Here is a 24,949-nt window from a genome sequence, read left to right as displayed (position 1 = left end):
TAAATAAACCGGCCCGGTTGACGTAACTCCCGCAAGCGTCGGCCGCGGCGGCGACAATTCCCGCGCTTCGCCGCCTCGCCTCTTCGACCAATTTGGCGGACGCGGAATAACAAGCGCGCGAGCGAGGTTGCGAAACCGCAATTTTCGCGATATATTTCCATATTTCTCTCCCCCCCTTCCTCCCCCCGCTCTATTTCTTCTCGCCTTCCTTTCATCTTTTGTTCTCCGATTACGTAGATACTTCTCGACGGTAACGTCGCGAGACTCGCGACGCGACGTGCATTCGCGAAGAGCTATTTACGCGTTTGCGCGGAGTATTAGATTTGCCCGCGAAGGAAATGCCTGATTGTTTTGAAGGCTCGAGTCGCGGGGAAAACGTCGAGCGCGCGGAACGTCAAGTCTCCGGAGACGCCGAGGAGATTGCCTCTGGGTGAGGAGGAGGCGTTATCGATACGGTGCGTAAGAGACAATGCGCGCGCGGATCCTTATCGCCGGCTCGAGTGCCGAGCATAGTTGTGAGTCTCGCAGATGTAACACACGTTGCATACACTTAACATAAACGGGGACTCGGGGATCAGGCAGCCCCCGCGTTCGGCTGCTTATAAATGCGTGGCGATAGCGCGCAGGGCCTGCGTTCGATAAGTTTGAAGCTGAACTACTTAATGTCGGTAGACGCGAGGTGTAATAACGTAAATTACAATAGTGCAACATTCAACTGGTACGTCGAACCGAATCGCGAGGTAAAGTAACCTTAAGGTACAGATAAATGATATTTATTCCGTTTCCATATATTCCATTTCTTTACAACACGCGGATGTATCTTGTACAAGAAATACTAGATGTGTTATGGAGATTGTGGGGGGAACTGAAAAAGCCGGAGAGCTTTGCCGGACAAGGGTTAAGTACCGTCTCATATGCCTTGAAAATCGTCGGATCGAGTCGTGGCACTTTAATGCGCCGTGACAAACAGCTCGGCGTCGGGAAGGGATGCGGCGACGGATCAGGTTTGAGCCCTGCGAAAATCACCGGCGATCCCGGTAAGATCGCCGCGTCGCGCGCGACGGGACGTCGGCGGCGCGTCGCGGGCGGTTCGAGGAACGGAGGGATGCAATTTGCAATCGGACGTCGAAGTCGCGCAGGACGAAAACAAAGAAATGCGCCCCTCGCGCCCGATTGGCTCGCAGCCAAGTGACGGATCGCCGCGGTCTTGTCCGGCGGGGTGGCGTTTTGTCACTCCCTGCGACCCTTCGCAAACGCGAAGCGAGCGAGCCCACCCCTTCGGTGAGCTTAACACTCACCTTCTCTCCGCTCTCCGGGACCACACCGAGGGTTTCCCTCGGCAAGCAACCCCCCCGGCCTCTCCCGGATTCCCTTGCCTTATTCCCTTCCCTTCCACCGCGCGCGCGACCTCAAACCCGTCTTTTTCGGTCGGTGATAAATCAATGCGGAGCACTATTTGCGAAAGCGCGCTCCAGCCGCCCGCCGTTGGCTTGCCTTTTCCTAAACGACCGCGGTACTTAAATGCTGCTTTTTCGCGCACGTCCTATATAACTCACAATTTCGCTTTCGAGACTGTTGGCCGGAATCTCCCCGTCCTGCGTGTGCACGCAACTCGCCCGGAGGTTTGTTTGCTCGCTCATCTATGAAATAGACGATCTGCAAACTGAGGGGGGGGGAGGGCACAAGCACTCGGCTTTCACGTCGCAGTCTGCATTTTCAAACGACAAATTGTGTGTGCACTGCATTAAGATCTTTACTACGTTCGAAACCTCTTTGTACAATAATTTATTCTATATCGCGCACACTGGATCTTCTCTTGATTTCGCGAAGGATATGTATCTCGTGTAATTGTGGAAGCATATAGGATATCTCTGATACTGGGACTGATAATTTATTCCGGCCGAGCAAGAGAAAGAGTTCGACCAAACCAATATCTCGGAGATATATGCGTTTTAACAAGCGAGCATTCGGGCATATAAATAAGACACGGCGTGTTAATTTCGTAAATAAGTAAGTCGACTGGCTTTCGAGGCCACGGGACGAAGTTTCAAGACGTTTCAAGACGCGTTTTCGGCGCGTAAACGTTTTACGCGCGTTGTCTTAACGCGCGCGGAAAAACAAGGCACGACGAGGAGCCGTATGTATATTTTAGCCGAGAGAAGGATAGCTTTAGGACTCATAACGGCGTATTTTCGTGCATCGTAACTTCGCTGCGAGTGCACTTTGCACACAAGGAACATAAACTCGAATTGAGTTTGCCAATGCCAAACTCCCCTAAAAACACACCGCGTGCCACCGCGTGCGAGCGAGCGAGCGCACCGCGCCGCGCACCGCGCACGTCTCGCGGAAGTTCCCGTGGCTTTCACGGGACTTATATAATATAACGGCATTTTGTGGTAAACACCGGCGGTTAGAGTATTACACCGCGGGAAGTTGCAGTCGCGACGAAGTGCCTCGCTTTCGAGCGCACCGAGAAATAGCGTATAGCGTCTCATCCGAGGCCGCGCGCGCGCGTGCGATGTCCTTTTTATGACTGACCTTTACTACTGGCGGAATAAAAAGTGTCGCACAAGTGTCGCAGTTAACGCGATTTGTCGATAAATCGCCGCAAGAGAGTCCACCCCGGCGCGTTTTCCAATTTGATTCACCTCTATAGGAGGATCTATGAAATATCGTAATTGATCGACATCACGCGGAGAGAGAAACGGCTGACGGTTTGTCACCGCACGGTGATTTTCGACATGGGTGGGGGGGGGGGGTGTGTGCAGGGGCCCCGAAATTAATGACGCGCGAATGTAAATGAATGCGGAAATGTGCGCAAGAGTAACGCTTGTATACCGCGGCGTTCAAAGCGCGCAATTAGTAACAAACGTGGCTATTTGGCGCGCGGTGCGGGGTTTCATCAGGACGGATTGTAAACGGGACATCGGAATTCACCGTCTCGAATAATTCGATTCGGCGATCGCGCCGAATTTGTCGAAAACCGTGTGTTTCACAATCTGTATTTTAACGCCGAACGAACGAACGCGTGTTTTCCCCGCCCCCCGCGCGCGCGTTTCCCGTGTACATATGTATGCAAATAGATGAAAAAAATCATTGTTGCTGACTAATATATATATGTTTCAACATGTACGATGAATATGCGAGGGCGCAACGCATACAAAGCGCGGAGGCTATGTTTTATTCATTATCGCCGAAACGTGCTTTCGTGTTTTTGGCGGAAATAAATCCTCATATTTTCAAAGTCGCCTCCCGCTTATGAGACGTCGAAAGATCTCTCGCAGGTTAACATAGCGGGATACGCGACCGGGGATGCACGATAACTATATATTTAAAGTACCTAGCCTTCCGAATGCCGCGACAACGATGTAATATTTCATCGCTTCGGAGCTGTTTACTTAAACGTTTTAAAGGGAGGTTTTCATTACGACATTCCCCTCAAGGAATCTTCCGCGACGCTACATTGCGTAACACCGCGCGCGCGCGCGCTCGAGTAATTATATATATTATATATATATCAAAGACGGGGGGGGGAGGAGGCGGCGGCGGCGAGTGACGTTGCGGCACAATTGGTGATTAATATTATCAACAAATAATTGATTTCAAAGCAGCTCGATATTTCCATTTTGCGCATGTCATTAATGTAGATAGGACAGAAGCGTCCCGCGCGCGCGCGTAATTAGCCGGGGAATGTATCCGCAACGAAATTATTTTAATATCATTTTCACTCTCCGGGATATGCCGGTCGTGTTTAATAACGCGCGTATATTTAATGCGGGCGTACCGGTAATACACGATATATGAATTGCAACGCGCGCCGGATAAAAAGCCGCGCCGCGAGCTTTTTCACTTTTCAGCAAAAGCGCGGACATACGGAATACGATTTCCTCGATTTTTAAATATACATCCCGAATATAGAGATCGCGCGCCACGCGTGCAATGAGTCGCGGCGAATCCCCTCGGACTTTCGCCTTCGATCTTCATTGTCAGTCATAAGACTGTTATGAGCGTCGTATAAGAGCGCCGCCCCGCCTGTACCGTTTAGCATTTAATTTGGCGAACACTTGACCGACATGTATACTCGGAGCTTCGGACGGATACTCGCATTTAGCGCTAAATTACGGTCCCGGGCTCGCAGTCACCGAAGTTTCGCGAATTTTCGCGACGGAAGGAGGAAGGGGACGCAGGTATACATACTCTCCAGCTTAAGCGAACTAAATTACTCGGTTCTTGCGCGGCACCCGCCACCGCCGCGCACGGCACAATCAATATCGATCCGCGTGTTTTTCAAGCGACTCGTTAACGTTAAGTCGTCCTCTCGAAAACTTACCCGTCTTTCCCCATCACGTCCACGTGTATATATATGTATGTGCGCGCGTATATACATACTTCCCGGATAAGTTTTAACATCCGCGGGAAGGAGAGCTGGGTCAAGACGCGACGACGGAGACGAGATTTCGCGAGTACCCTGGTACAACTTCAAATCGTTTCTACCAGAATTTCCTGCACGACCACGTGGCCCGATGGACAGGGAAGTTCTCAGAAGCTCTTCTTCTTCTCCATCTCGTCACTCCGCCGTGCATCTCGCGATCGGATCGGATTTCCTTAGGGCCATCGGTAAATTTGCTTTTCCTTTACTAGCGACTCTATACAATACAGCGGGAGAAAAAAAAGAGAAAGAGCCAAGAGATAAAATCTTCCAGAATTACTCGACCCGAATTCCATCGTACGCTTCGCGGGGGTCGTACTCGAGTGGGAAACGGTTTCTTTTTTTTCCAGCGTCTTCCTCTTCTCTTCCTTTCGCAGGATCCTCCGTTACGAGAACGAAGGGGGCGCGGCGCGGCGCGGCGCTAAAAACCCTCTCGTTTCGCCCTCGTATTTAATTAAACGAATCGGACGAGTTAATTACGATACCGGCGACCCCAACTGCTAATATTTACGCCAGCCGAGGCTACCCGAACGATTGTTATCCTTGGTCGCCCGCGTCCCCCTCAGAAGTAGAGCGTATCGTACGCGGTGCGCCACCCTTCATCGATTTCCCCCCCCCCCCTCGCGACAAGATATACTTATCCCGGGAGAAATGTAACGCGGTAGTAAACGTAATAGAAATATCAGAAAATTGTGTAGCCAGGTGGAAAAGTGACACGGTAGTAATAACCGATCGGCGTGGGAAAACGATATTGTTGTACATTTAGGTCGCGGCCGAAAAAGAAAGGGAGAAATTACACTTGTAGGACAATAAATAAGTAGAATACGCCCGAGCGCAGAACTGGATCTTGATTGCCTAATAATATTTCTTTGCGTGAACTTATGCGCAATTTATGTATTGCACTTTTCTAATATATGCTAATGTATTAGCGTAATTAAATTGATTATATCAATTTTATTGACGGTACTGTTCTAGCCTTAGTCGAGATTACGTTTCAAATCCGAGAATAACGGCGCGTGGTTTGCCAGGGCGATGTGAATTGTACATAAATTCACGCGAAAAATATTATTATAGGCAATCGAGATCCTGTCCTGACCGTTTAGCGGCCTTTCCTTAATTTACTCGTAGGACGTTCCATATTCTCCTCGCCATCGTCTCCGCATGCACTGAAAATTTTCCATATCGAATCCCGTATTCGCATCCCGCTCTCCAAAGTATTTCGAACACGTTGCACGCGTTTCGCGGATCCGCTAATTCACTCGCAACAACCTCCCTTTACCCGTTTTCCAGGCTGATTATCCATCTGTGCGGCAACCGAACATTATACCGCCGCTATCTGCGACCGTTGCATTCCGGCGCGTCGTTATGCGGACCGTAACGACCGTGGGGGGGGGGGGGGCCGGGCCGGGGATGAAAGAAAGGGTGAAAGGAACAGAAAAAAATCCGGCACCGCCTGATGAATACGGGATAAGCACGCGGACGTCGTTTCTTCTCTCGATATACTCGGACAGGTACCTGGACCGGAAGGCGTCACCTGCCACGGTATAAAGAGAGAGGGAGAGGAAGCTTTTTTCTTCCTCCCGCCACGTTTTTCGATTCGCGTCGCGTCGGTTGCGCGCGAAACTGCGCGAGCGAGAGTACTTGGCGGGACTACAGATTTCCATAAAATTATTACACGCTCGTGCGTTCATGCCAAAAAAATTTGCATACCGCGCGCGACAGAGAGAGGAGGGACCGAAATAAAAAGATTTCAGGGGCTTCCGCCGTTTCCATTCCGCTCTAATCGCGTTTTCGTGTCCTCGCTGCGCGAACGGCGACACGAGTTCTTTCGCGAGAGACACCTGGCCGTTTTTTTTTCTCTCCTCCCTCGCGTCGATGCGGCGCGAGCGCTCATGGTCGTCCCGGATATACAGTTCGATTTTCCGTGCGTTGGGAAAATTCTTAAGGGAACAGGGAGCGACGTGTGCTAAAGCGATGGAAGAGATGGAAGTGATAGGAGAGATCGTCGAACAAGTTCTCTGCGTTATTCCTTTTAAAAATTTACTAATAATATATTTCCATGCTATCTTACATTAATGTCGCAACGACATACAGTAATATTGCGATTATTAAACATGATGTTGGTATACAGTTAATCTTCATCAATATAATACTATTCAGTTTAAATCAATACCGAGCTCCCGCCCGTTCGTAAATTCGCCTTGTCGAAGGAAAATGTTATAAAATAAATTGTCGATATATTTACATGATTCTACTGCGAGATTGTATGTTATTAGACACTGTCCCTATATCGTCATCATGTTTAAAAAATAAATTGAGACACGTATGAAGATCGCGACACCGAAATAGAATCTCATTTGAATTAAGTACTCTTAAGACAGTGTGTCTCAAATGCAAAGTGTTCTTAAAGGATCTTTCGACACGTTAGCCCGTTCTAAAGGAATATTAAAATACTATAAATCGTGCAGAATGTGAATCTCTTCCCGAAAAGGCAGAATCAGTGCTCGAAAACCCGATATTCATATTTTTACAATCGCGTTCTACTTTTTTTTATTTCTCACTGGCCATAACTTCGAATTCAAGATTGATAAACGATTACCGATTCCGACCCCCTCGAGTGTGTGCTACGCGACTATTCTCTAGTCGTCGTATCCGGGCATGACGTAGACACCCGAGATCCCGAGATACTCGTCGGCTCCGTTGACGAACAGCTAATTCGTCCGCAGCTGATAATCCCCGTTCTGCGTGATGTAACGCACCCACGGCAGCGCCTGGTAGCCACTCTTCTCGATGATCTTCAGGTATCGCACCTGAATGCCGGACGTGGTGAAATACGGTATCTCGAACTTGACCTGTATGGGCGGTTTGCCCTCGACGTCCTCGCCGACTACGGACGGTAGCCCGAAGTGCGCCCGCATCAGGTACTCCTTGCCGCCCGGGAAGGACTTGATGATCCAAGTGATGGCGCTCTGCTCCGGCGAGTACTTGACGCTGCCGATCGTGGTCTTAAACCTGGGCGAGTCCGCGTCGTTCGGCACCGGGATCACGATCTCCACGTTGTTCGCCGTGGAACGGCGCTTGAACTGCGATCTCGCCTTTATCATATACTCCACGCGGCTGTGGGCGTGCCGCTCGATCACGGATTCGATCCATATCAGTGGTTTCACATGCGTGTTCAATCTGTACGACATGAGCTCGAACTCGCCGTCCGGCGGGATGAACGAGATCGTCCGGTCGTTCTCGAACCGGGAAAGTCTCACGCACTGGTGAAACTTGACGTCCTCCAGTTCCACGGATTTCGATTTACCGCGGCCCGTCGACTCGAACAGGACCTTGTCGTTCAGGCCCAATCTCAATTCCGGCATCCCCGACAGGTAGACTCTCATCTTTATGGCACCAACGATCTCCGAGCTCAAGACATTGCCGTTAGCGTTCGCCAGAAGGTTCACGGATTCTATCACATCGAGAAAGACCTCGTTCTTGCGATACTTGATGCCCTCCGAGCGCCACGAGACAGCGTTGGTCACCGCCATAGGGATCCTGGGTTGAATCTCCAACTTGTGACCCTCCTGAGTTATATATTCCTGCAAAATCTTGCTGTCGGTAGTCTGAGGATAGCCAAAGTCCAGTAACTCGTCCAGGAGCTCGTAAATAACGACAAAATTGTCCCTTATACTCTCCTCCTCCAACTCCTTAAAATACTCCTGCATGACGTGCACCACTTTGTGCAGAAATACAAATACTAGAGATATGTTCGCGTTCTTTTTAGTAGTCGACACGATATACAAATTGTTATATTTTATATAAGCGTATGTACATTCCGGGGTCTGAATGATGGGCGTAAGATTGCCCTCCTCCTCGCGCTCCATCACCAGCGGCATGAACTTTTCTATGACACCGGTCTCGATGTCGCCGCGGTAGTTCCGCGAGATCAGCACCTTGCCCTTCACGTCCAAAATGTATATTGCTGACGTCGACATCTTGTCCCGGGCTGCAAGCAAAGAGGAAGAGAGGTTAACTTTATTACTCACGTTAAAAATCCTTTTTAAAAATACAAAAAAAAAACTACACGTGACGTTCGACACGTCCAAGTAAATTTATTGAAAGTATAGTCGTTACTGTCTAACTACCGGGACTATCGAACACAGCCGACGCCACTCGAGCGTTTAGGTTAGGATCGCCAAAGTGAGAATTTCAAGAAGAGATTCGCGAGATCGTTCGCGGAAATGGATGAGCTCGCATTCTGTCGAGGAGAAATAGCGGAAAACGAGGCGATAATAGATCATACAAGTTAAACTTGACATTCGGCTGTGCGTCAATTTCTCGATGTATGTACGAGTAAACTCTTGGAGGTTCTATCGATACTCACTCTGAGATGTACGACGCTGCGTCCTGCGAATGAATCCCCTAAGTGCGCCTTACGTATCGTTTACATTTAGATACTTGACTTTTTCACGCGAATTGACGCGAGAAAATCGAGCGACGAAATAGCAAAACCAACACCTCGCGCTTCCGGGCTGCCACTGTGGAACTGTGGAACTGTGGACCGTCGCGAAGTGACGCGAAGTTGTCCGTGGCACAGTGTCCGTGGTCCGCGGACTCCGCGGTTGCGTTGCCGCGCGCATGCGTCGGCAGCCAACTTCAGGCGGTATATCGACCGCGACGGGCGCGACGCTGCGCGCCGTTCGAACGTCGTGAAATAAAGATGCTCGTGTATATATATATATATAAACTTATATATATATAAACTTATATATATATATATATATATAAACTTGAGACGATCTTAAATATAAACTTAAATATAAAGCTCTGACTATATATGAATACCGGCCTTTGTTATTAAGGTATGATGAATCCATTTAAGACCGCAGAAATTTGTACAGCAATGTATTCCGATTAAATATTAATATGCAACAAGTATATGTGTGAAATAATAGAGAAAGGTTCGAGTCCCTAAGCGAATGGAACAAGTAGATTAGTAATGGAAGGTTAAGTGAAAAATACCGCATGCAAACAGATAATATGGATGTTATCTATATGAGTCGAATTTATCTCGCATTAAAGTTCCTGTTCACTCACTACTACTATCTCAGATTATGATATTAGAAGTGAGAAAATATACAACAAAAATTCTTGATAAATATATTAAAATGGAAAAAAAGCAATTAACACACACTTACAATTGATAGAACCAACTTGTAAAATAAATTGAAAATTATCTTCTTGTTTCGGGGAGGAATTAAATCATATTTATTTCTGTATATATATGTATATATTATCAATTTGACAGTTGTCACTAGCAGTGAACATAGCTTATTTCGTTTTTAATTATGCATAATTCATTCCCAGATATATGGTTAGTCATTAATTAATGAAACAAAAAGAAAGTTTTCGGCATATTTTAAAGTCAGTTCTATATATCGATTGTTATAAGTGTTGTTTTATTAAAATATATTTCCATTTTAATATATATATATATATATATATATATATATATATATATATATATATTTAGTAAGAATTTTTATTGTATATTTTCTCGCTTCTGACGTCACAATCTGAGATAGTAGTGAGTGAACAGGAGCCTTTAAGCACGAAAGAGGGACACTTTAAAAATATACAGATGGATCCTCGAATAACACGGTACTTGAATTGCATGGAGTTTCGAATAGCACGGTAAAAAATTGTGAAAACACTACTTTTAAAGTTTCTTTTTTAATATAATCTCTTGGAACCAAATGTTCAATTTTATATGGATCTAATATAAAGTCTTAAATTGCACGATTTTCAATTATACGGAACATGTCCAAAATTGTATGAATTCTAAGTCTCGAATAACATGGTGTTCAATAACATGAACTAATTAATTGTGTTATTCGAGGCTTACCTATATAATATAAGTAATAAAATATATTATATAATATATAATATATATATACACACTTTTTTTAAACCTCGTTTTCTCTGAATTCATAATAATGGAGATATGATTCTCTGTCTCTAAAAAGTACAAATATATATAATTAATTTTTGTATATAATATATTATTTACACGTTAATTTTTTTATCATGTATATGTATGTGTGTATACATAATATCTACAATAATATATACATTAAAGTAATTACGTTATCTTTAGAATATTTTACGCGGAATAGAATTATCCCATCTCTTTTTAATTCGTCTACATGTAATTCGTGGAGAGGAAAGGGATTTAAGTAGGAGATCCGAGGAAGGAGGAATACCGATAAAACTACACTACGTTCTTTGTCCGTTAATCCAGACTCATTCGGTCGGGCGGATACAAATATTTCTAAAATCGCGCTTAATACAGCAACGGAGATAAATCCGGTCTAAGGCATTTTAATCTGTACTCCGTGTTTCACGAAACATTAAATCCTGCTTGAAGCCGTTTTGCAGAAAGCGCGCGCAGTATCTCCAGCAAAGTAGCGCCTCTTCCGACATTAAGATTCTATACAACTGGAAGTCATTTAATCTCGGCGGAAGATTTCAACGTCGGCTACTTCGCGAGGAAAGGAGTGATAGTGCACTGTATTATAGGATATCCCGTTTAGAGTTTGAAAACAGAAAATAAAAGCGAGACTGTGTTGCAAGGCAAATTCGACAAACGAGAATCGCGCACCGTTCTCATCAGCATGGGCTCTTCACACACAGATCGCGTTTATTATAAAGATCTTTTGCGCCGCGGAATTTAAGTAATATAACAAACGGATATAAAAATAAATGATTTCAAATAGCTTTCGATATACCAAATGCAAGCTAATTAAATTAAAATTCTCTCTCTTTGCCTTTCTTTGCCACTCTTTCTCAACGAGATAAGATAAACTCTTGCGAGTCCGATGAATTAAATATCGCGGAACGTTATAGCAACGCGCGAAATCCGCCGCTCAAACGCTCGCGAATTCAAATTTTATCGCGATGCGCGAAGTCTTGAGTTTCGCAAATATTTCCCAAGTCGTATAAACAACTCGCGTGTTCACCGCGCTAACGCATCAGAGTGCCATCGATTTTCTAGCGTTGCCGCCGCATATGCCGATATAGACGCGACGGTATATATATCGGCTGCGTTAAACCGGCTGCAAATATACGTCGATAGTGAGATTGCCGGCTTACAGATTCCGCTAAAATAAAATGTCCTCGCGCGCGCGTGCTTTTCCGAAAAACTTCGACACACGCGTGACACCGCGTAGCATCGCGTTGCGCGGCATAAAAGCGCATCGACGGAACGTAAGCCACTGCAATTTCACGAAATGTTGGTAAATACCCTTGCTACCTCGCGTTTCCCTCTGTTACTCATCGCACAGCGTTATATAACGCAACGTCGAGTAAACGAAAAACGAGAAACGTTATCTTTTCGCGACCGGCTAGTTTTCGATGGAATTCCGAATTTTTCGGCGAATTGTTTCGCGTGCCGCGCGCTCGAAACGCGATTTGCGTTTTGGCGCGTAAAAGCTCGCCCCCCCTTGTCTAATCGATTTAACGTTTATAACGGGCATCAAAAGGCGCACTTCCGGCCGTCCGAAAATCACCGCTATTCGGTGATATTCGTTCAACTGTTCACAGGCGGTCGGGTCCAACCGTGTTATATCTGCGGTCAGCGTGACGTACCCCCCAGCCCCCCATTACGTGCTTCGATCGCGCTTATTTTCGCTTGCAGAGGCGCGATACCAGCGAGGCCAGCCCCCTCCGCGGTTTTGCAGCCCGGTTTTAGAATAACCGAAAGGGCCATTGCGTCGAGCGGCTTTTTAACGCTCTGGCCACATCAATCGTACGCAAATTACACCTGCGTTTTTTTTTTTAAGGACCGGTTTTCGGCTGAGGCTCTCTAATTCGTGGCTAACGAACGCGAATCGAACACGAAATGAGGACGAAAAATAAGATTGTCATACGTCAACACTGCATTTCTCCAGAAGGAGGCGTCATTTATATTATATTGCAATTTTATAATTGTATCTCTTTTTATTCTGAAATATATTCTGTCATTTTATTTAAATATGCGATATAAGCGTCGTGAACGCGCGATTTATATAATAGCGACTCTAAGAGCGGACGATTATTTTTTCGTTCCCTTCATTTTTTTTTAGATTTTTTTTTTACAAAAGATAATGAAATTATACCAGGGTAATCTTTCTACCGCGGACGGTATTTTAATTGCGGTGATTGACACGCGCGTCGTAAATTATCGCGTAAAAAAAAAAAAAGAAAAAACGCGACAATATTTCTGGATTAAACGACCGTGGCTGACGAGATATATATACAGGACATCCCCTCTAATGAATACATTAACGAGCGATGAACGGTCGTGGTCCTATACGCGTTCGCGCGTGTGATCAAGTTCCCCGGTTGTTTTAGCATAAAATATTGAACAGAATACTGATCGAACGGCGGCGCCGATCGTATGCATCCCAGATGTGTTTGCTCAATAAACATTTCCCAGTATTTAGGAAAACAGGCTTGGTCCGGGACGAGTGTTCTCTCGTCGCGAATCCCGATTTGAATTTCACCTCGCCACGAAGCGCTGCGCCCTGATAAATGTTTCATATACCGATATCTCTCTCTCTCTCTCTCTCACCCTTTCTTTCTCTCTTCTTCTCTCTGACCGGACGCAGCAGCATCGTGAATATTATTACGTATAAGGTGTATGAAATTCGCGTGATTTCTATGGCTGCATGTTTGTTGAGAATTAATGGAATGCGTCAAGAACGATAAATGATCCCGAGTAAGCACGTATCGACGTAATGTTACATCCAATTCTGCGACATTAATGCGATATCAATGTTACTTACGCAGCGGTGATAATAATATATCGCGCGGATCCTACTCGAGTATCGCGAAACCGTATATTTTTCGCTCGTGACACCGACGGTTAGTTAAGCAACATTTTCCCCACCCCCCCCCCCGTTTCGAGGAACTAACGGCGCTTGCCGTCCGTGAATTAATCAATGAGCTTGAAAATCATTCGTCGCGCACGGTTTATGCATCCGGCGCGGGAGTGCCGACCGGGCGAATATTTACCGGGGTGCACACGATCGGGCCGCGGCACTGAATCGCGTACTGTTTGCGGCAAATTCCACGAGAAATTCCATTGTAATTGAACGAGGCTGACTCGATTATAAAGTCAAATCATCGGCAGGTGGAGTGGAGAGATGGCAGGAACGAACGAACGAACGAACGAACGAATGCGTTTCTCTTCCTCCGTCAAGTTTCGTAACTCCATCCTCCTCTTCCGCCTTTTTCGCTCGTCGCTCTCAAACGCCCGGCGTCGAGTCGTGGTACAGACAATGACGGCGTGTCTTGGGACTTCCTGCTCCTCTCCCCCCGCGCCCACGGTCCTCGGAACGTTTCAAAAGAGACTACTTTGAGAAATTTAGAAAATCCCCAAACTCGCGCAAATTACCGGCGCTGTTAAAGAGCGGGAAACTTGACAGGAATCTCGAAAAATGGAATTGCCTTTAAGGACCTTAGAACAGTAAACGTTGTCGTTGCTTTAATTTAACGCAAGACCTAATAATACGCCGACGGAGCAGAGACGGCGCGAATAACGCGGTATCCCACATAACTCAATAACGAAAAAAAGGTAGTTAAAAACTTTTGTCGCCCACCCTCATTCCGAGATTAATCTGTTTCGCGAACGTTTCGTAACACGCAGAATGTTACGTGAGATTTTCAAAGATATTAGTTCAATTCACACTGTTATCTATAATGAATCTACACACTGTTAAATTCGTAGTGTCAAATTTTACTGAATTTGAGTAATTTTTAACTATTTTTATAGTTCGCCACTCCTACTCAATATCGTTAATTTAATTAAACCAGTGGAGTTCAAATAATGCTGTCACATGGTAGTTAAAAATACGATTTAAACAATTAATATTTTTTTAAATTCGTAATCAGATAATAGGTGATAAATAATATTCGATGTAAAAAATAGCCAGATTGACTGGCTTGAAAAATAAGACTGGACGAAGCTTAGACGAAGACTGGAGCGCGAAAGCCGCAGCTTCGTCGCGATATCGATATTTATTCCCCGCTCGATTCTCACGGATGAAACGTCAGACCGCAAGATAAAGCGATATAACACAAGGCTGGAAGATCGCGCAGTTATATTACACGCCCTATTCCTAGAGCCGTCTCCTTTGGGGAAACGACGAACGCCACATCGAGGGGCGAAAGTTAGTGCCGCCTAGGGGATCGGTACGACCGATAATTGAGGCTTGAATTAAATTAGCCTTCGGTGTTCCATTCCAGAACGACTGAAAGTCTCGCGCGCGCGTTGCCGCTCGCGCGATAACCGAATTGACCCACGTTCCGCCGATCTAATCGCGATTATCGATCACCGCCTCTTACGGCCGAGGTTTCATTAGGATCGATATCGCTCCGCCGTTAAATCGGTTAGGCAAGATGCATAATGGATTAAGCAAACGCACGTGAGTTTGATAGCGATCAAACTCTCTTAACCCTTTGACTCGCGTCTCTCTCTCTCTCTCTCTCTCTCTCTCTCTCTCTCTCTCTCTCTCTCTCTCTCTCTCTCTCTCTCTCCTCCGCGGGAGTGCCTCTTACAAATTTCGCGATAATTCTTTACGACAGATTAAAATAGATGTTCGTCCGCGCGAACGCGATAGTTGGAGCACGAGAGGTAAAAAGAAAGAGCGACGTAAATTGCGGTATCATAATGAAGCGGAGACCCGAGCCGCGCGCGCGGCGCATCGATTTGCGAAAAATAAACCAGAGAACAAGGAACTTTATCTCGTATTTCTCCGCGACTTGGAAAGTTCTGAATATCAAAGTTGTATAATTTATCGTAAGTACTTAAACTCCCCCGCCAAGGGGGGGGCTCCCCACCGTATCTATTATCGTCGCCAATTTTTTGTCCCGAAAAATTGAGAAAAACGCGTTGTCGATGTACACCGTCGGTGAATGCGATATGACGCGCAACCTGCCAAAAGACATATCCAGCCGTATATTTCTCGTCCGAATCGTCGCCATCCATTTGCGTTAAATAAATCATATTACGTAATAACGTACGGAGTTATAATGTATGTACGGCGACACGGAAATGCATTCGTGTCGAGTAAATGGATTTACTTAAAAGTTTAATAATACAAGCAATAATTTATGCGCGCTTTAGGAGAAGCTACAACGGAAACTCATTAAAACGCCGCGATGATGAGTTCCGATATGAAATTATTAAATCGTATACTTAATGATTTCTAATATTCTTGCCCGAGAAACTTATACATTTCGAGGATATATGTAAATGAAATGCGATAAAAGGGCGCGGCCAGTTTTGAAGCAAGGCCTATATATTTGCATTTGCAATTTAGTGGAAGAAAGAAAATGAGCTAAAGAAGTTTGGTGCGGCGCGATTTCCGCGATTCGCCCCTTTCTAATTAATTTGTTTCCCGTCAGCTCCGAATCCGCAACAATCGCGCGAGCGAAATATGGAAATTCTCGTTCGTGATGAGAGAGAAAGATCCGAACGGATGGCGCCAATCAATCGCCGCGCCATCGGGAACGATGTAGCCGCGATTAAAAATTTAAATCAGCCATTGGCGCGGTGATATCGTTAGCGAAACGGGAAAGTTCGCGGAACGATCCAGCAGCGGCATCGCCTAGTTAACCCTTAGTAAGTGGAAACACGGGGCAGAGAGAGAAAAGTGGCGAGAGGATCGGGGGAAGAGCTCAGAAATGCGAGAGATTGAAACCAGAAGGAAAGGAGCGAGGGGGGAGGGAGATTGATCAGCGAGATGTCCTGCGGGGAGATAAGTTTCTCGGTGCAATCAGTGCCTCGCTGTCTCCTCCACCCTCCCGTGCAACCCTTCCTCTCAGTCGTCCTCACGCCTCTCGCGTCAGAGCCACCTCGTCGGTATCTGTACCGCGACACTCACTTCCCTTCTTCACATTTTTGAGACTTAAGGTAATGCGGCCGCTCACGGTGCTCGGTTCGCTCGGCTGCGACGTTTTGGAAGGCGTTTTCTGCGCTCGCGGTCGAATTCGCATCGAGATTTAAGGAAAGTGGTATTTGCGAAACCGGCACAATTCTGACAAATAGATTTTTCACCGCGGAAAAATTGCACTACATGAATTACGATTGATATAGCTATTCAGAATCTCCTTTATGCGCGTTTACTCATTTATTTCTATCTTAACCCTCCAATGAGCGCGTGGGGTGTATTTTACACCCCGCAACAGCTTGTAAAAAATAAGTATTCTAGATTCGTTTCCATACAAAACCGCGTATTATCGAAAAAGTATTAAAATTAAAATTTTGACCTGTTAACATATTTTAAAATATGTGCAAAATGAATATAATATTTTTGAATAATTGCAATTTACACCCAATGCGCTCTTTAAAATCTCAAATTTTCACGCGTCCACTGGAGGATTGAACAATTATCAAAGTTTTACAAATCTGTATCTCTGACGAAAGATGTGGATGGACTGAAACGCAGACTGGCGGAATTAGCGTCAAATTAATAATGAATTAATACGAGTGTTTAATCTGAGGTTTAAGGACAAATCTAGATTCGATTGTGGTCGCACGGGCTTGACAATGCGGCGGAATCCGGTTTATTTAATGGCCGATCGTGGAGCGTTGTTGCGCCGATCGTATACGGTAGGATTAATTAATAAAGTGATTGATTCGGTTAAACGCATTAATCGCACTGCACGCCGTAGGTTTCGCGCGACCGGACCGGCGAATTCCATAAATTCGGGGGACTGCCGATCGATCAGATCGCGTCCGTTCGTCAGTGCGTCACGTCCGACCGGGCGGGGATTCACCGCAAAACCGGGCAGCGGTATCGAAATGGATCAACGACTTTTAAAAAAATGATGAATGGCGAGTCCCCTATATCGGAGTTAGCGCGCGATCTGTTTGCATTGATAGGCTGATTGTAATTACAAACGCGGACAAAAGACTCTTTATTTTTTTTACAAACGATGGCTTTAAAAGACTAGATTCTATCGCGAAAGATATTCCCCTTTGTGATAACGCTGGAATTGCGATTTTAAGCTAGCGCCAGCCTATATGCACGATTCGTGATTCGAAATTTGCAGCTCGTATCAAATACGCGAATAATGTGAATGGCATATTTGTTCGAGTTTGCATTCGTTGCTTGCCATTTATGCCAAATCGCCAGTGAAGCATTTTTTTTAAATGAAATCAAAGAGCTCGAATTACTATGCGAATCGTGCATAATCTGGCGTTAGCTAATCTAAAAATCTCAGGCCCAGCAGTTTCACAAGTGTCGGTTAACTTTTAACCTTAGATTAAATCACTCTTTCGTTTCCTTCTAACGTCCCTCTTAGAAAGAGACGAAGAGTGAGTTAATCTAAGGTTAAAAGTTAACCGACACTTGTGAAACTGGGCCTCTCAGTGTGCGTAATAACGTAGGCAATTGTACTATAATTGTGCGTGTATCGTGTATCCCGCGCCTCTTTAGCGAATGTGTGCCTGAACTGCTGTTAAAAAAATAATAAAACGATGAATATTGCGGAAGCGTTCCATTACATCGTATTTCTCGCTTGCTTACAGACCGGAGCCTGCCTTTCAACGTCCAAAGTCGCTCGATCTGCACGTCGGCGGCGGTGCGCGGGGGTCGGCTGTCTCTCAACTTTCTTATTCAAGATGTTTTGAGAGCAATTTAACTTGGACTCCGGTCGAAAGGCGCCGCCGGTAGGAAAGGAGTTAAGAGCGGAATAAGACGCGCGGAAGGGAAGTGATTGCCGGAGCCGTAATGCGGGAATACGGAGGACCGGCTTGTGGGACGTAGTCGGCGCGGGAAGGGGACGCGAATTTTAGAGAGGTCTCACGGAAACCGTCGGCGTCGGAGAGTGCCGCCGCTCTCGGGGAGAGTCACGAGAATACAGCCCACTGGCCCGAGATAGCCGCGGTTCGGCTGTCCAGCGACGACCCAAGGTCGCCGTACGGTTATGCTGGTGGCGTCGCTGCAGGTGGCCGCCAGCAAATGCTGTCATGCCGTTGCCATGCCAGCCGGCGGCCCGGAGCCGGCCGCTGGTGGTCATCGCGACGTGGTGCCTGATCAGGCCCGGCCGTTGCCCCCGGCCCACGCGCAACGCAGGACTCGCGCTGCTGCTGCTACCACTGATCGTCGTCCTGCTAGTCCTGGCCGGCTGCGGTCGCGCGGCTTCCTCGCAGGGGACCCGCTACGCCTCGCGCATCGTCGAGACCAAGAGCGGACAAATACGTGGAATACTTCAGGTATGTATCGATTCTTCTTGCTAGGGACCCGGAGGTCGGCGGAGGGGATGGAGGAGAAGATGGAGGAAGTAGAGAGAGAGAGAGAGAGAGAGAGAGAGAGAGAGGAGGAAGAGAGGAGAATGACAGGGTGTGGGGTATCGAGCGACGAACCGCATCCCCGGTGCAGGATTTGGATATCCTGCAGGCAGGCAGGTGGAAGCGGGCGCGTGGTCGAAGCCCGCGCTCGGACATCGAGTTCGGCCCGATGTAAATGGCGGATCGTGATTCGCGGATCGGTGCCTGTTCCCCGGCAGTATTACGCGTTACGTCGCTGTTTCCGCGATGTAGGTACACCGGCGAAAAGCGTGATTTATCGCCGGATTGACCCTGCGGAAGCGGAATTTTTCTGTCCGTCGCCGGGGTAGCTCGTTCGAGAATACCAATTATTCGTGACAACGCGTATCATTTTTTTTTTTTTTTTAATTCTAATACACTGCGGGTATCTTTAAAAATGGAGATATCTCAATTGTAAGGAAAAATTCCCTCGCATCGAGTTTCCACGATACAGAAGAGAAGCCGCTGTAAAACAGAACGCGGTATTCAGCCGGCAATCGATTGCGGAATCTCTCGCGCAAGTCTAATTCTTCCTGTTTATACGGGGGACGGGCGGTGGTTACAGCGCGGCGATAGTTGATATGCGATGACATGAATATTTGGATATTATGTGTACCAGGATGGGATAATATCTTGGACACGAATTAATATCCTGCTACGGTTCATGCGCGAAATGGTGAATCAATTTTGGTCAACAGCCGCATAAACGGGCGCCCCAGTTAAATGTCTTGTTAACTAATATCGAAATAATAATTATAGTTACGCCGCGCGCGCGTCGAGTACTCTCTAATATTGAGTTCGGGAGTAATTTATACATTACTGGTAATTAATATCTATTTTCATTTTCAACAATACGCTGTCTATGCCCGCTAATGTCGCAGTATAATGGTGACATTAATAATACCAAATAACGCTTTTAAAGCGCGACGTTGAAGTTTGGCGTGCACAAAACAACTCTCTCTCTCTCTCTCACGCGAGATTTTTAATCTTCGCGCGTCGGAGAGACTCGCGAGGCGCGCGTCTTCGGCAAAAACGAAGATAAGAACTATATCTAATGTTCTCTCATTAACATCCCGTGAAACGTCGGTGTTCCCCGGCGCATTAATTTCGCGATTTCAATTACTTCCACACTACTGTCCTCCTACATCTCTTAAATTTGACCGCGTCGCCCGCGTGTCCTTTCCTTTTCCCTGCGCTTTACTCTTTCGCCCCCCTTTCTTCCGCTTCTTTTTCCCCGGCTCTTGTTCCGTCCAATCTAACTCGTCGTTCTCAGTGAGACCAACACCTTTTCCCTTTTTTCTCTCCCTCCTCCCTCTTCCTCTCGCGTTGCCCGACCTACTCTTTCATTAAATGCGTTACTGTCCTCCTATCACTCTCGCAAACTTTGCAGACCTTCTCCCCCTTCCCCCGGCTTTCCTTTCCCGGCGTTAGTTTCTCCTCTCTTACCATCCCTTGAACTTATTACCGCACCTAAATCTTGCTGTCGACCCGACATTAAAACTTCCCTTTTGCCTGCTATAAGTATCTCTACCAACCGATAGCTCTTATACCTTTCCTCCGTTTTTTTTTCTTTTTTTTCCGTGCTATAACACTCTAATTAAGAACACACGTGCCGCGCTCGTTAGCTTTCTCGTCGTATTTCCGCAGTTAGACACACATTTGCTCTCACTTAAGTACACGCATGTAAAAAAAAAAAATACAGCAAGAGACCGCTCTCGTCAAACAGTATACCGCAAAACGAATTTGTAGCGAAAGCTTGGCTTTTATCGCGCGATTCGAAATTTCGCGAGTGAAATTGAAATAATAAAATACAAAATGCGTACAGCACAAAAATCTATCTTTTAATCTCCGTCCTATTTTCAAAATGCGCTCCGCATAAACTGTGTGCGCCGGAGCGGAAACTAAAAGCGGGCTCGATATCACGATGTCCCGAACGACAGCGAAATTTTTCCAGGAGACAATTTGCTGGCAGCTCGTCTATATCGGAGACCGAAGCGTTTTCACAACACCGATCAGTCAGAGTGGGGCGAGGCCGATTTGACATTTGCCGCGGCATTCGCTACGCCGGATGGTAGACATCAATTACGTCTAATAGATATTCATATCGACAAGAGGCGGATCGATGGACGCGTGTCCGATTCAATCCCGCCGCGCCGCGCCGCGCCGCGCCGGCCGACGCCACCTCGTCGCTCGCAAATACGAGCCGGCAAATTTCGCGTTTCACGTTAAAGTATCCCGCGCGGGCGGGATATCGGCCGACCACCCTCGCCACCGCCGCGCCGCTGCCGCGGTTTTACATCGGCAAAAATAAATTCCGTCGCGGCCGCAGACCGCGGGGGAATTGCGGGGGAAATCGCTCCAATTTGATCGCTCCGGTATCAATCCGGTCCTCTGCCGTCGACTGTCCGACAATAACGCAACCGATCCGCGACCGGCGCGAAAGTAAAGCTCCCGTCCCCGCGTGTTATTTAACTTTCTGACGCTTGACTATATTTGCACGTCGTCGTTGTTACACGGGCGAAATTACGAATCGCGCGATTGCCGCGAAATTGCCGCGCCCGCGTCGAAAAACGGGATCGTCGAGCAACGTTAAAATATACCCCTTCCCTCCCCCCGACTCGGATCATCCCGGAATTTCATCTCTGCGCTCCTATCAAGCCTGCGTAAGACGCGTATACAAATTATATACGGGATATTGCAATTTAGAACTTCGATACTCTTCGGGCGAACAATGTGGACTTATTAACTCGCGCGCTGTACGAGAGAGCGAGGAGCGAAATAATTGAGGCGTTTATAACGTTGAAGGAAGGCGAACTCTCGCGATTTGTCTAGGAGGGGAAACCATTTTTAAATACGTAATCGCGTCTAAAAGCGGATTTTACGTATGGGTATATATATATATTACGTGGACCATACACATCACCGTCGATTCCGTCCCTTTCAGCGCCTCATTTTGCCGGTATACACCCGGCAAGTCTCCGCGGGGATCGTCGTGAAAGAGAACGAACGGCAGCCCCGCGGATTATTTTATACGCGCGCGCGCATTCGTATATAACGTACGTCGTATCTCGCGCGATTGAAACATCCGCCGCGCGCGGATCAGAGACGCGGGGGCCACATTGCAGTCGCTTTGGCGAGAATTGCGGGATCCGCAATTTACCGGTCTTTTTTCGCCCGGCGCGGCGGTCCCCGGGCGGATGGATGGATAACGAGAAAACTTTTTCGTTCAGGACGCCTCGTGGCTCTTTACATTACGTCGTAACGTGTGCGCCCCACGCGCGCGCCGCATGCAACTCACCGTTGTCGTTTTTCGTTCGTCGCGCGTCCGCGTTCGCCGTCCACCGGTCCATTTCGCACCGATCGAGCGGCCATACGTTTCCGCCCGGAGGAGAAAACATTGCTCTGTCAAACGCGCGCCGACTACGACGCGGACGCCGCGTGATGTATAAGCAGAATTGTTTTGCATATTGCCGCCCGCAGGCACGTTCCCGCCGCCGCGCCGGTTCGCCCGGTGAATCTTGAGCGATGCGAATCTCGGAACGATTGATTATATCGTTACGCGATCGCGAGTGCCACGCCGTACATATACGTGTGCTCGAGACACACGTTTATCTATTCTTGCACGCGGGACGTACTGATAAGGATATATCGACGTTCGGAGTATTTATTAAGTCTCCCGCCCCCCCCCTCTCTGTGAGGCAGACCTCGCCGGAATATTGAATTTTGTACGCATGCTGAATTCGTAATGGAATCTGGGTCAATTTGGTACTCTCGGACGTTGGTCTATCAAAGGCACGCCGCCGTGTCTTCCCTCGGCATCCGGCTGGAGCATATAATCCGAGTGTTAAACGCGTCCGGATTACACCGGCGCAAAACGGAAATACAGTTTTCCTCCGCTTATTTATTATGCGCGAGTCGCCGACGAGGAGAATCGCGTTAACCGCGTCCTCGTTTCGTGCACCGAAGCAGGGGAGACGCGCGCGCAAAAAAAATATTTATATCAGGTGCCGCGTCTTTTTAATACAGTCATCGCGCGCGCACGGTTTACGAGGAGCCATATCCCGTATATTTCGAAGCCGAGGCACATATATACGCGTTTTGAAGCGCTTTACAAATTTTCCCTCACGGCGCATGATGATTCCCCCGCGAAACTACATCTGCGCGCTGATATTCTCTATCGCGGAACTCCTTTTTTTTTAATTTTTTTTTTTTTTTATCTACGCCCGTCGTCCGAACGGCGTATTCGTCGTCGGCCCGATTGGCATTGCAAATGCATTAATGTATGCTCTTACCGCGCTCGTCAATTTGCCTTTGTACCCGGAAATTTTTCTTCGTCATCTCTCTCTCTCTTTCGCCGGAATTTCAATCTTGGAAATATTTTTTTCCGGCCGGAGAAGTGCCGATCCATATTTTTTCTTTGTTCTTTTTTGTCTTTTATCACAACGCTGTCCTTTGTAAACGCCCACGGGGGGGAGGAAGAAAAAAACATCGCTCTTTTCTCTCTCTCTCTCTCTCTCTCTCTCTCTCTCTCTCTCTCTCTCTCTCAGCCTCGATCTTCACGATAAATCTTTCCCGGACAATTTTAATCGGCGATCCGCTTGGACTGAAATGCAACTTCACGGTCGTTTGCGGCCGCCATCTTCATTCGTCTTTACATTCGCGGACGCGACAAATCTTCTCGTCTGTTTTCCAGCAGCTGCGTTTCCACGGGGGAGATTTGCCCGGCGAAACACACAGCCGTTTCGCGACTTTGAAGCTTAATAAATTTCTTTTACATTTATGTCGCCCTATAACTCATTGAAACGCACCCCCCGCCACCGCAGCGAAAGCTTCCATACGACCGTTATTGGACCGTGTGTGCAGAGGGCTGACGTAAATCCTCCGTATCTTCGCCATTTTTCCGCTCGACTTCCTTTGTCGCGCGCATAATTTATTACACCTCTAAATTTACGTAATCTATCGTTCCGCGTTTAAATCATCCCTCTGGAATTTTTGCAACAACAAACTGCATAATTGTTGCACCGCATCTACAGCCCGTGGCGTTCAGCTCGATAAGGATTGTATATAATTATTTTTTCCGACGCACCCCCGGCTCGACTGGGTACACGGCCCAATTCAGAAAATGCAATTCGAGAGTTCCTTTTTTTTTGTCCTTTATATTTTGCCGCGATACATTTATCTCGACCGTATAAAATTCAAGGCGTAATTTCCGTCGCTAATTAATGCGAAACTAATTCCTATCCGCTGTCACAATTAAACGTATATATGTACACGTGCGAAATACGCAGAAACGCGGTATTAATTCGCTTCGCTTTAGCCGATGTTGCGCCGCCTGTCCTCCCGTTCACCGCCGCGCATCCGCATAATTTATGACGTAACCAAATTTATTTCGCTTGTTATCATCTCCATGCGCGGGACCTAATGAATATCACGCTCGCGAGAAATGTAAACAATCCCTTTAGGGTAACAATTGTCACGGAATAAATAAACGTATGCAAATTGTCGAGCGCGACGCGTTGCGCGCAAAACGTATAATATACGTATACAAATGATAAATCAGCAAAGCTCCCGCGAAATTATGCTGTCTTCGGATAAACAAGGGCGCCTTTCTCGCTCCGCTTCTCGTATATCCCTTTCGCTTCGCGTCGCACGTCGGTTTAGTATCGGCTTATACCTCGACGCACAACCGCGCGCATTAATATCGAATACATCTAACAGATATATTTTTTTTTACCTAGCGCCATTTCGTTTGGGATGCATCGCAGATGGGATCGACAGCGCATCACTGTCTGGTATAACATCTCCCTCCTCTCTCTCTCTCTCCCTCTCTCCCTCTCCCACGTGTTTCCGTCTACACGCGCGCCGGTAAATGCGGGCCATCAATTTCACTTTGTATCCAGAAGAGAGATTTCGGGATAGCTTCCCGGTCCCGTTTATCCCGTCACTCGCTTCCCTCCGTCCCATATTGAAGGAGGGGGGAGGGAGAGGGGGCAAAATAGAAAACGGACGATTTCACCTTTGCCCTCCAAACTCTTCAGCTTGTCCCGGAGATACTCCACGAACTCCCGGGCTCATCGTTCTTGTTACTCTTACAAGGGAGGAAGATATTTTAGAGGAAACGAGGAATAATAGCAACATCAGTCGTCGTTGAGTTCAAGAATGTACACGTCGTTTCCTCC

The 24,949-nt window shown here is 47.0% G+C and overlaps 2 protein-coding genes across 5 annotated transcripts in view; one reads left to right on the top strand and one right to left on the bottom strand.

Moving 5' to 3' along the window:
* Positions 1-24,949, top strand: part of Nlg-5 (neuroligin 5) — a 214,539-nt gene that overhangs the window by 146,189 nt on the left and 43,401 nt on the right. For all 4 annotated transcript variants that reach the window (XM_077408313.1, XM_077408305.1, XM_077408322.1 and 1 more), the window contains one exon: positions 17,991-18,677. In XM_077408313.1, coding sequence (XP_077264439.1) covers positions 18,432-18,677 — 246 coding nt within the window. In that variant the 5' untranslated portion in view covers positions 17,991-18,431. The remainder of the gene's footprint in view (positions 1-17,990; positions 18,678-24,949) is intronic.
* On the bottom strand, positions 6,453-8,994 carry Ap-1mu (adaptor protein complex 1, mu subunit). Its single transcript, XM_077411347.1, has 2 exons — positions 8,799-8,994; positions 6,453-8,420 (listed from the first exon to the last, which is right to left on the bottom strand). The coding sequence occupies exon 2, from the start codon at positions 8,407-8,409 to the stop codon at positions 7,141-7,143; it is 1,269 nt and encodes a 422-aa protein (XP_077267473.1). The 5' UTR covers positions 8,410-8,420; positions 8,799-8,994; the 3' UTR covers positions 6,453-7,140.

This window comes from Temnothorax americanus, unplaced genomic scaffold (assembly GCF_048541705.1).
Source record: "Temnothorax americanus isolate GAGA-0224 unplaced genomic scaffold, ASM4854170v1 Scaffold10, whole genome shotgun sequence".
In the NCBI taxonomy this organism is placed as follows: domain Eukaryota; kingdom Metazoa; phylum Arthropoda; class Insecta; order Hymenoptera; family Formicidae; genus Temnothorax; species Temnothorax americanus.
Note: the sequence above shows the minus strand (reverse complement) of the source record. Positions and strands in the feature narration are given on the sequence as shown.